A 13292-nucleotide genomic window follows, 5' to 3' on the forward strand; every position below is an offset into this window, starting at 1 on the left:
ACAATTCAACCAAGGAGTTCCTTTTTATAATGTCTATGTTTAGATCTGAGAACTCTTTATCACGATGGGATCCTCCAGGTATTTCCTCAGTTTAAAGATGGGAGAGTCTAAAACTGAAGAGGCGGAGATGTGAGTTTGGCAACTTGTTCACTCAACTAAGAAGTCAGCGTAATGTCAGAGTCGGAGCTGATACCAGAGTCACAGGGGGTTTCTTGAAAAGAGCTTTATTTTATGTCCCCCAAAAAATCTGACAATAATACTGGGCCCCAACAGGTCAAAATATCTGAAATAAAATGGAAGCACTGACACAAGAGAACTGAACTGACAACATTATTTAAGTAGGGCTGATGCAGCCTTGACATCTTTGGTCAGCCAGCCAGGCAACTCCAGTTGCACTGAACTGTAGCTTCATGAAAAATGAAATACCTTAAGTTATTGAAACTAAAATAACAAAAAAAGTTAACTAAATACGAGATGACTGTGCTCTCAAAAAAAACTGCTGGTAAAAGTGAGTATGTTATTTCAAACCAAAAACTATCCCTTTTGTTGAGTGTACTTGAACTTGAGTGTCGTGCTAAAAGCCACAAATTATGCATATACAGATTAAAAAAGATACTGCCATGACTTTTAGTCCACTGTTTGCGTCTGTGCAGCCATCACAGTCTCCATCACTGTTCTGAATTTGTTGCAACACAAACTCTACCCCTCAGATCCTCCCATCAGACACCAGCCGCTCTGTTCAGTTGTTGGATAGCCCAGGTGCTGCCTGCAGGGCTGGTTGGCATAATGTCATGAATTTTTTAACTTAATTTGCTTCCCTTTTCTGTCCCTCTTTCTCCCTGCAGCTCAGCCTATTACATCCAAGCTTGATGAGGGTTGGTGGGCGTATAAGGACGTTGTCCAGGAAAGCTTTGTTCCAGGTAACAGACCATCACCCATCTCATACAAAGCGGGTTACAAGGCCAACACATGGTCGCACATTTGAAAATGCTATGAATGGGTGTGGCCGGCAGAAGCTGCTTTTCCAAGCTGTAGAAGTGTCAATCCAATATCATTTTTGAGCTGCAGCTCAGAATAAACGTCCTGACTGTGAATCCTGTTAATCCTGAAAGTATGGTTCTGTAAGATTGGTTATTTGAAGCCCAATCTGCCGTGGATTTGTGCTAATAAAGGACCTACAACAGTTTCTCAATCCTTTTTGTACAAATAATTGAATGTCAAATGGGAAGGACAATATTTTAACCAAGTGGCAACCCACTTTGATGTCGACCATTAGTTTAGCATTTCGCACGTTGCCTTTTTTGAAACCAGACGTAACCATACTTGGAGGAGGGGGGTTGGGTCTGGCTGACAGCTCATCCTCTGCACGTCCACCTACATCTGCGACCATGCACCCATTGGACGGTACTAGCTGTCAATCACGCTGTATCCACGCCCCAATGTATTGGGTGCTTTATCATCTATTTTACTCTAAATGAGACCATCATTTACTAAATGAACACCATGCTAAATTGAAGAAGACCTGACACTAGAGATTAAAACAACAAACGCATGAGAAAATGTTCACTGACGTTATAAATCAAGCTGGTCATTTGAGAGAATACAGGCAGGGACTATACTTTTATTATCACTGATTACAAATTCATTCAATCTGTGGCTGGAGGTGAGAGGCTATGAGCTGGTGTGCCCTCAGTGGGTGTTTTGGATCAGTTTGATACAGCGCACCCATGACGAAATGTACGTCAAGACTTTTAATGCAGTGACTGGAAAAGTGCTTACCAGCTTGTTACCCTATTCGATAGCACCAACGAGCTGTCAACATCTTCACTGCAGTTTAAGTAATTGTAATGGGACTAGAAGAGAATTTAATAGGGTTTTCTTCCGTTTCCTTTTCTAAGCACTTCCCGTCTGCTGTAATGAATGTACCGTATGCATGACCCAGACAATGAATTTTTCTAAGAAAGTCCAAGGAGATTAGTTTACTTCAGTCCCCTGGGCAACCTGAGGTCAATGTGTAGTCTGCAGTTATCACCACTTCATTGCCCGGTTAAAACTACACCACATTTACTATGTGTCTTTTGAGATAGTAACTGAGAGTTAGGATATCATGTTGCCTTTGAGGAAAACAGGGAAGTGACTAAAATATCCATATGCCGCATGGCTCAGGGGACGGCAATGCCCGTGGCGAAATTTGTGAGGATGATTGCGGATGTCTATGGTGATTCCCTCTGACATTGCCCCGACAACGTATGTGGTTGTAACAAGTCTATTTTTCTGTTACTTCTAAGGTGATTCATGGATCTTTAATCACACTGTACATCAGGGATAATGATGTCTTCAGAAACTGTAGTATGAATCAATAAATGTCTTTGTGTTCAGACCAGACAGAGTTCTTAATCTATAGTATAGATGCCAGGTATAGCTATTGTTGAGAGGAATTGTTTTGTATGTCTTCATTGAACACAGTGGGGGTTTGGGATTTTTTTTTCTTTCATGGGAGGTAATATTGTGATCCGATGATGTCCATGTGCTGAAGTGTACTTTGGGCAAGAGACTAAACCCTTCATTGCCTCTGACGGCTGTGCAGGTAGTGTATAAATGATGTGGGATGGAAAAAGCGCTGTGTATAGATGCGCTGTATGAATGTGTGTGTTAGTTTTTCTTGAATGTCACTTGTACTGTAAAGCACTTTGGATGCTATATAAGTGCTATATAAATACAGTACATTACCATTTACCACTGTTGTTGAGCTTGGTTCAGAGGCTTTGACGACTGTGACAATCACTCAACAGTTGAATCAGAAAGCACACAGATCTGTCTGCTCGGATTGTCTTTTATCTCATCGAGCAGGAGATCCTCTAGAAAACAACCCAACAACCTTGGACTGGAAAATAAAGTTTAGTGAAATGTGTAGACTCTGTACAAAGATGCAGTACGGCCTAGAAACAATGGCCAGGGCCTGTAGTTGAGCCAACTGTACCATCTTGCTGCTGCCTGTTCCTTTTTTTGTCACATTGTTGCCATCTGCTGAGCTGGACCAGTGGAGCGGGCATTGGCTACTGTGGAAACAGATAAATAGGTCCTATGAGGCAAACACAAATTTGTCACTCGGTTATTTAAAGCTGGTGCTGCCGTATGTCCACTATCAGTATAGATTCACATGCAAGTGACGATTACCATGCCTGCCCTATGTTCCTTCAGAGGACCACAGCGCATTAACGGAAATGAACTTCACAAAATGAAATAGATACTTTTTCGTGGCGATTGGTTTATTCAAAGGTGAAGCATATGTGTAATTTACTATATGAATGATGACTGTATTCCATTTAAAGGAGTCGGTTCCAGGGCTCATTTACTTACACGGCTTACTGGGACAATCGATGCACATGAAAAGTGCAGTCAACATCAACAACAACAAAGAGAGAAATAGTCTATCTCCAAAATCGCTAACCGCCCCTTTAGGTCTTGTTTTGCTTCTCTTCAGGCCGGCCCTCTCGTCACTGTAGCATCCAGTCGGCCCTGGAGAAGCCTTGCTCAGAGGATTAATTTTAACCTCTTGTCTTGTAAACACAATGATAACAGAAGCTCTTGCCAAGACTTGAGACTGAGACCATTAAGTCCTCAGGAAAATGTTTACTGCTGTTATATATCAAGTGAGAATTAGAGTCATTTTCTCAAAGACTCCTATGGAAACAGACTTCTTTTTGCAACCAGTGAAGTCGCCCCCTGCTGGTCATTCGAGATATTAGAGGTTTCAGGCACGTCCACATTGGCTTCACTTTCTGGACTCGGTAACTACATATATTTTTAAATAAAGTCTATGTCAATAACCTGTATTTATATTGACTTCATCAGACAATGCTGTGGCCATAAAACATTGATGCCATTTAGCAGGCTTAGAATAACTGATTAATATGAAGTATTTATGAGACGCAATCAAATCCCTGTTTTAGACGTGTTGTGTTGTCTGACAACCATCAGAAAGATCTGTACATGAGAACAACTGAGCTCATGAATTTGGCTTGAATGCAACACAGAACAGGTGATCTCAGAGAGCAGGATGGACTGACATGAGGCTCAGCAGAGATGCTGGATGTTACCCGATGTGCCACATGCGTTGTTCAGTCAGGACCACTATAGTCAATACAGATTCAGGTCAATGATGGCGAATAGTTGTATGTGGCGGTATGGCTGTGTTCTGGGACCACCCTGACCTTCCATGTGCCTATGTGGAAAGCCAGAGATAGGGAGAGCACATCTCCCTACCATTCCATGAGCCTTCATGGGGTGGAGGCCAGCTGAGCAGATGTGCTGCATAGTGGTGGCGCCTGACTTCATGGCCTGCCTGAACTAACGCTATGCTCAAATTTTGTTCTTTGCAAAATCAAAAGGATGCAGAGAAAAAGATGCATTGACACCGTCTCTCTCCCCGCCTGTCTCCCTCTCTCGCCTTTCCCTTTCTTTCTCCTTCACACGCCATCTCCCTCACTGTTTGTTGATAAGAAAAAAACTTTCCTTCATAGGCCAGTGTAACTCTTGAAATGCATCACTAAATCGCCACTAAATGCGGGGGAAAAAAAGAAGAAGTCATTATTGGCACGGTGACGAGAACGGCAGCAGATTGTCCGCAGTCACAACAGAGCCAGAGAGCAGCACATCTGTCTCCAGTGGACACTAGCCTCAAGATGCTAGTCACGGAACTTTTATGGACATCTGCAGCAGATGAAACCATGAGGTATCAGTGGCCCCTGGAGATTGTTCTCCTTCACTCTTGGTTTATCACTGTGTTGGTACGCTATCAATTCCTCCTTTCTTTCTCTCCGTCGTTTCCATCTCTGTCTTTCTCTGCTTCAGGCTTTAAGGAGCGTCTGGTTCATCCTTTGGCTGTACAGTTCTTATGTATATTTGATCACATCTGTGTCTGCTCGTCACACCCTGTCCTTTTATCTCCTCCCTCCCCTTGCCTTTATTCTCTCTCATCTCGTCTGCCCTCTCTGCCTGTCTCCTCTTCCTCCTCCTCAGTTATGTCTTTTCCACTGCTCTTTATTGCTGGTCCACTTTTCCTTTGTCTCTACCCTCTCTGTTTTTCTCTTGTCCACCAGCAGTCTTTCCTTGTCCCAACCACAGTCGCCCATCCTGCTCTCTCTCTTTGTCATCCCTCTCATTCCTTTCCCCCGGCCCTGTGCCCTCCAGCTCTCTCTCTCTTCCGGCCTGAATGACCTGGAGATGTTGTCATTACTCATGTTAATTCGCTCACGATTGGAGGCCCATTCGGAGCCTCGGAGGAAATCTCAACCGAGTGCTGTGGTCAGAGATGGGTCTGATGAGGCTGCTTCCTCTGTCAGCATTTGCCTGGATGTGTGACGGGGGGGGGGGGGGGGGGGGGGTCACCTTATCCTAAGATGTCACATATAGAGAAAAGCTCACGTCCTCGCCTGCAGAGAGAGAAAATCGTTAGGGTTTAGCAATGCAGGATCCAGATAAAGACTCAGAGCATGGTAACAGGAAATGAAGAGACAATAGGAGAATGACTTCAAAATAAAACAGGAAATAACAAACTTGGGATAAGACAAACAGGGAACAACAAAGGTAACTAACTCAAACAGAGACCCAAGGGATCCTGTGGATTGTGACAAAAATATCAAAGAAAGAGATCAAATAAACTACACAGACGCTAGACAGAAGCGTGGTGCTCGTAGATGAGGTTTACCCTCGGACAAGGATGATTTGAACGAGAACATTTTTCATGTAACTTTAAGGTTGAACAATTATTGTTGATTGTCCTTAATTAGTGATTAGTGGTGGCAGATGGGTTCAATATTATAATTTTAATGTCAGCTAAAGTGATTATCAAGCCAAGAATTAAAGCTGCATCATAGATGACGACCATATTATGGTTAAAGGGCCCATATTATGCCCCCTTTTACACAAGTTACATTGGTTTTCAGGTGTGTGCACTACATGTCTTTGCCAGTCCATGTCAAAACACCTCAAGGATCAAGCCACACAGCCCCCTCCTCTTTCTGTATAAACAGCCCTGTGAGACTAGGGTCGATTCCAGCGCTTTCCTGCTCACTCCTCGCCCCCCTCCCTTCATGTACCGCCTCGCTCCGCCTCGCTCCGCCCCGCTCCGCCTCGCTCCTCCCCGGGTCTGCTGCGCAACTACGGCGTTGCGCTGCCATGACAACAGTCGCACGGAACAAGGCACACACACGACATAGAGACCCGGGAGGCCCAGCGAACACGTTTCCATAATTACACACAGAGCAAAAGGGGCTGGGCGGCAGCCGCAAGCCGGCGGCAAGCCGGCAGCCGCGAAACGCAAGCTCAGCCGGCAGCCATGAGCTGCGAGGTCTGCCGGCAACCGCGAGAAAATGATGGCGTAGACGCGATCTGTTTTTCCGCACTTCAAGGGGGGAGGTGCTGCTCAGGTTGGGGGCGTGGTCGCCCCAGTTGCAGGAGTCAACTTACGTCACTTGACGCCCGGGCTGTGAACAGCTCGTTTACAGACCGTCTGCACGATCAACCCAAACCACGAATCAACGACTCATTGTTTTCTTCTCATTCTCCGTGGGCTGGCAGACACCCCAGATAACCAAATATACGTGGCGGCAGGCTGAAAAGGTGCCTGGAGCATAATATGGGCCCTTTAAGGTGTGCAAACAGTTGCCTGTTCACACTCCCTGCAGACACAAAGCAACGTGAGTATTTTGGTCTTCACCACCTCCTGAGAAAAATACCAGGCTCTTTAGCTGCTAAATGCTCCCATATGTTCACTGGCTACTTACAAATATAAGTATTCACATAATCCAAAATCACAGTGCTGTGCAGTGCACAACATTTGATATTTAAGTGTCTAAATCCAAATTTGTGCACTAGACTGTATAGTAAATGGTAAAACAGAATGAAAGTTAACAGCTAGCACATTTTTATCAATGATACAATCATATGATCACATTATACAGTGCCTCTTTTGCTAAATGTGTAACCTGTGAATAAATCATTTTGAATCTTAACCTGGGGCCTGTTCTACAAAGTGTCTGGCCTTAACACTGGCCATCCGGATAACCTGTATTGGGTAAATGTTTATCAACTGGCTCCGTTAGTCTGGGTTTGACTATTAAGCGATGGGCAAGTTCAAGTAAAAGAGTTGTTAATTAGTGACATCGTCAGGACCATGATTAAAATGACGTGAATATCAGACAAAACAGTGACACCTGAATTTGGTTATCGCGACAGCAGTAAGTGATATGTTACTCTGAGAGAAATGGGAAACAACATGATCACATAACTTGTGTAAAGGTAGAACGGCACTCGGTAGAGCACATGCCTCCATCAAGGTCGAACAAGTTTGTCTAGTTATTACAGTACAAATGTAAAAGAAAAAAATGAAGTGGTTTGATAACTCAAAATGATTTTTTTGGCTTAAAACATAGTTAAAGAAACGGTGGGAAAAAAATGCTGAATCCGTCCCATCTGTTTTAGTAGTTATTGTGTATTCCTGCCAACAAATAGAAAGATGCACAGAGAGTGAACATCTCCATTATGGGTTATGCCCCAGCCACTCCAAAAAATTTCAACTGAAATCTGTGCTGTATTTTTTGGGTAATTTTTGCTAGCTAAAAAACAGACAACCAACGCAGATGAAAATACAACCATTTTAGCGGAGAAGGGCGCTTTGAGAGCACATATCTCTGCTAAGGCTAACTCAGTATCATGCTATGTTAAAGAACGTGAACAGACATTCCCGGATCAGCCTGTTCTTCTAGATCAGCTCCATACTTTAATTTGTTCCCGGGGCCATATGCCATCCCTCCACAAAATTTAATGGAAGTCGGTTGGCTGGTTATGTGTAATCCTGCTGAATAACAAAAGGACAAACAAACACTAATGAAAACTTGGCGGAGGTAACAAACAGGGGAAAACATAACCTCCGTGGTGGAGGTAATAAGAAGATAGCTAAGTAATGACAGACTGTTTCTGTTGTCACGGCAGAGAAGAGAGGAGGGGGAAGTAGTGAGTGTTATTAGTCATTCATAATCAAAGGAAATATTTAAGTATGTGGATATTTTTTTCGAACAAAAATCAGAAGGTTCAGTTTTCCAACTATTATCACAAAGTCTCCTCCTGTTACTCTGAGCTGCAGGGACGGTATAAGAGTAAAGACGCATCAACACGGTCAGGCATCATGCTGAGAATGAAAGACTCGTTGTGCAATTAAATGGTGCTATAATTGTCATAATGCAGTCATTAACTGTGGCAAATGGAAAGCTTTGAACTGCAAAATGATTCTTCTGATCTCCAAAAATATCTCTTGCTCTTTTTTTTATTTGTCACTGTATTGTGAAACATTTAGTCTGTATCAGGATCCGTGAGGAATGAGCCCATGTTTCCAGGGATCTCATTGGTCAGTAACTGGGCTGTTGATAGGTTTTTCTGAAGTTCAACTGCTACAAAGTAGGTAAGTTGTGCAGCAAAGTTTACCATGGTTATCTGACCCAATAAAAAGTCATCCAGCTTTGTAATACCAGAAAACCTCATCTGTTTCGGTTGTGTTCTGATTCTTCTCAAGTGCTATGGTCTGTACCAGTGAAGAATGTTCAGAAACCTATATACTGCAAGGTATTATTATTATCTGGTTTTCGGAGTAATATAGGTTTCCAAAAACCTCATACAGATTTATTTGGAAATCGGGATTTCCTTTGGACCACATTCCAATAAAGGTCATGCAAGTACAATAAGTGCAAAAAAGAGAAGAAGAAGAAAGACATGGGTACAAACACCACAAGTATAACAGGGAAAGCAACAACCTATTTAGGTGAAAATGTGTTAAACAATGAGTTTATTTAAACAGTACTTTAAACAAATTGCAAAATTGTACGAGTCTGTTTTAAGTTCTCAGTCAGTGGTGTTGCAGGAGGTCGGGATGCCCTCAGTGGTTCCTCTGTAGGACGTAGTGGCGGAAAGATGCTGTTGTTTGATTTTTCCAGGAGAGGTCTTCTGTGATCTGGACTGCAGGAACTTTGTGCTGGTGATCTTCTCCGCAGCACTTACACTATATCGATGTCAGTGGTGTGTGTTGTGCCGAAAAAAAAATTTGGTGTGTAATATAATTTTAGTTTGGTCAATCTTCTAACATGAAGGAGGCAGGGTCAATGTCCTATACTGCAGCCAGCCACCAGGGGGCGATCATGATGTTTTGGCTTCACTTTTGGTGAGGTATCATGCGGTCCATCTTTATATACAGTCTATAATCAGGCCTAGCTGGTTCCGCTTCAGGTGTTGGTGGGTGATTGTGTTGAAGGCTAAAGTCAGTGAATAGCATCCTGACGTAAGTGTTCTTTGCCTCCAGGTGGGGCAGGGCTGGGTGGAGGGCAGATGTTAGAGCGTCCGCAGTGGAGCAGTTTCAACAGAGAGCAAAGGGAGAAAGTGAGGAGGCTGTACCAAATGTAGTCCAGGATCAGCTTTGTGAAGATCTTCCTGATAATAGGAGTGAGTGCTATAGGGCAGTAATCACTCAGACAGTGCATAGAAGACTTCTTAGCCATGAGGTCGTTGACTTGAAGGATGTGGGGATGACTGTTTGGTCCAGCGAGATGTAGTCCAATGCTTTTTTTGCGCTGCCCGCAGGGCTGAGACAGTCCCTTCTGGCCAGACCCAGATCTGTTTCGGTTTGTTGGGATTAGCAGCGATGTGGTCTGAATCATCAATGTGGGAGTGGGGTAGCACTCTGTATTTATATTTTGTGCTTGTGTGAACAAGGTCCAATCTATTTTCTCTCAGCAAACTTGACATGCACTTGTAATTTCAGTTAAACAGTCTCTACATTTGCATGGGGAGGCAGACCCCTATAACAGTCCCACAGCTATTTCACAGCTGTAAACAGCATAGAACAAGAAAAGTGTTTGGACACAACCACAGCATTTGCGCACATTTCCTAGTTGTTATAAACACAGTCCGTCACCATGGACAGCGACGACGCCCTGGTTGGCTCTTCAAGCTTCATGGTTGATATGAAAACAAAGATGCAGCAGTTGTTAATTTCATGGTGTCCGTTGAAGCAAAAATCCAACTAATTGTCCAGTGAGCATGCATAAGCCAAAAGGAGAGGCAGGAGAGCATTTCTAGTAGGGTAAGTCTTTCGCCATACATGGATATGCACACTTCCAGGTCTTCTAATTCCGCTTTTTGGCACTTTGCTCTCTGGATTAGTGCTGTAAACTGAGACAGAGCATCTGGGCCTGGGGAACGCAGGAGGCCTAGACTGTGAAACTTGTATAAACGTATCAGAGTTTGGTTTTTTGAACTCGTTCTCCTGATCTCCACAAGAGTTTCACTGCATATTTTTCAGCTGAAGACATGTCAGATTACAAAAGCACTGATATATATTACGGACTGCAGAGTCTGCATGTGCCGCCACGGCCACACATTAGAGTCAGCAAAAGAGTTAAGACAGAGTCATTGATTAAGAAGTATTCAGCACATGTGTAATTGAAGAAAGGATCAGGAAATGGGAACCACTATGCAACTTTTAGCCACTCTGAGACTGTGGTTGATGCTGGCAATGGCAAAGTGATTCAGAAGCAATCCTGGTGGACAGGTTGAATTTCAGTTCGTGTGCTAACTACCTTTGTTGAGAGCTGCACTGAAAGCAGGCCCCCCCGTGAGTTCCATCCCCACTTAAAACTCATGCATCCGATCTCGTAAAGGGATGCGTTTGCCATTTTTTACTCATTTTTCCCAGTTCACTCATCATGGTTAGTACCACACGGCCTGTGAAAGCAGTTGTACAATATCTCTATCAGTGGCTTTGAAAGGAGAACTGTCAAGTCTGAGAAAATGATGGTGATTACAGAAGCGGTGTCTGTTCAACAGCCACATTAATGTGTGGCATTAATGTTTTCATGTTGTTCAAGCATGTTGACAGATCAATTAGAGGAGGTAACAGATACTTTGTGTCTGTATTTTATTCTAATTAAAGTATTACCCCTCTTGGCCTTTTATCCCAATTTCTTGAATAGTGCACATTAAGCTAATTTAAAATTTATAAACACATTATCAGTCCTCCATCTTCAGGAGGCTGCAGAATTTCTTACCCCCAAAATCAAGCATTTGGCAAATTATAGACCTTCACAGTGGTCGTGCTAATAAAACAACCTTTTTTGAGCACTCTTTCAAAATGTCAGTATAACTGAGCCCACAGTTGAGCTGTAGTCATTAGCCCGTATTTATATCAATTCTGTCAGATGATCTCAAATACATGTAATAATGATGTCAACTGCACTGTGCCTCAGCAGCTAGACAGTGGTCTCTGGTTACCTTTTTATGAGCTGTGATCAAACTGCTTTTTCTTCCTTGTCATGTTGTCTGTAAATGGAAAGAGGCAAATATGTAAATGAAAACTAATTGTGACACTGTAGAGGTGAGTATAGCGGTATAGATAACAGATGGATGGATGTTATGTATGTGATATTCACTGCCAATAGATATCGCTTTAGCACCAGCATCTCGGTCCACAACAAATATTTTGTCGGCATCACCTGCCCTCCTTCTTTCTGTTTTCAACAAGGTGACAGATGTGTTTGTGCACCCAGAAAGACGTCACAGCATGGAAAATGAATGTGTGGACCCACGGTGTCATGTTAACATCGTTGCCGATCATCACAAGCTGCATTGGAGACATGCTATCAATTTTGAAATTTTGTGGCTGCAAAATCCCAAACTGGATTCTGCGTTCCCTTCAAACTTTGAGTTTCTCAGCTTTCTTGGCTCGATCACATCAAACTGAGCAAACTGTCAAACTGCCATATTCTGATCCTGGGTTTTCTCCGGCACACATGTTGTTTGCCCAGTGTTGTAAGCGGTAGCAAAGTCTGTGTTACTTTAGTGATGGTACCAACCTTTGAGAGGGATGTCAAGATATGGCAAAAATAGATCTGTTTATCCTACAGATATTTGTTATGTGGGAGCAAAAGGAGGACCTTTTGAATAACTCATACTTTCTTCCGCAAATGTCAGGTAAATTGTGCTTTTGTGTGTGTGTGCGTGTGTGTGTGTGTGTGTGTGTGTGTGCGTGTGTGTGTGTGTGTGTGTCTCCCCTGTCAGTTCTGCAGCCCCTCTCAGTCGATCTGGATTGTGCGGGTTTCTTTCAAATACGTCTTCGGGTACAATTATTTAATAGGCCTCTTCTCTTGGTTGTTTTTTTTTTATTAATTTTTTTTACTTGGTCAGAGTCAGATCAGATTTGTCTCTGTGTGGGGCTCGAATGTAGATCGGGGAATGGAGGAAGAAGAAGGGGAGCAGGAAAAATTAAATACATTGTTCTTATCGTTTGCAAAATGTATTTTTGTTGTTGTTGTGATTGTATTGAGGATGCAGGTTGGGTTACATTCACTGTCAACTTGAAATTTTCAGGAATCTTATGTTATTCCTTGAGTCATCTTTTATTTAATAGCATTTAATCCCTCAACTGGCTCAGAAAACCCAACCTTCTCTTCACCGAACCGAGCCTCACAGCACTGTAGAACAAGACTTTTAATCCAGTTAATTATAATATGGATGTAACAACAGTATGTCTATTTCAAAGATAGCCATACTAGCAGCTCTGCAAGGCTTTACCACTCTGCCTTCAAATGGAATTATTGAGCTCAAGGTTAGGACTTGGGCAATAGGAAATGCAACATGGAGGCTAAAATGAATATATGTCAGGGTTTGGAAGCAACATAGGCTTAGTATTTAGCAAGCCTGTATAATGTAATGCTGGAAATCCTAAGGCATAATGACAGAGGAAAAAGATAACGTTGGGAATATGACATTTTTTTCTCAGACTTGCTTATAAAAATTATAAAGATACTCTATGTACCACTAAAATGACAAAATATGAATTTCCATCAAACGCCAACAATGACTTTTGTCGTGAAACATGTTTTCTTTCTTTTTGACACCTCTGGGCCACTGTATGAACCAAACTGTTGGACAAATTGTAATTATGACCGTATGATGGCACCAGTTGGAACAACGAGGATCAGCAAACTTATTGTTGTGCTGTAAGCAAAACATATATAAAATGTACTGCATATCCGGTACATAATGTGTATTTGTATTCAAAACAAGGTTGCTGCAAACTACAATTATTGGATCATCTGATCCTTTTAATCTAGGGAACCTTTTATATATTCTATTCAATATGCATGGGCATATATTGGCTTCAGCTTTTTCTCAATTTTAAAAATAAATCTTTGTTCTTCTTTCACCCTATCTTTTATACCCTTTGTTCTTGAGCGTCTCTACAA

General features: G+C 42.6%; 1 protein-coding gene across 1 annotated transcript in view; it reads left to right on the forward strand.

Annotated features, from left to right (window-relative positions):
* The window catches only part of LOC118289325 (carbonic anhydrase-related protein 10-like), a 90977-nt gene that overhangs the window by 2133 nt on the left and 75552 nt on the right, over positions 1 to 13292 (forward strand). The window contains exon 2 of the mRNA XM_035616249.2: positions 846 to 920. Within this exon, the coding sequence (XP_035472142.1) occupies positions 846 to 920 (75 nt within the window). The remainder of the gene's footprint in view (positions 1 to 845; positions 921 to 13292) is intronic.

This window comes from Scophthalmus maximus, chromosome 17 (assembly GCF_022379125.1).
Source record: "Scophthalmus maximus strain ysfricsl-2021 chromosome 17, ASM2237912v1, whole genome shotgun sequence".
NCBI classification, from domain to species: Eukaryota; Metazoa; Chordata; class Actinopteri; order Pleuronectiformes; family Scophthalmidae; genus Scophthalmus; species Scophthalmus maximus.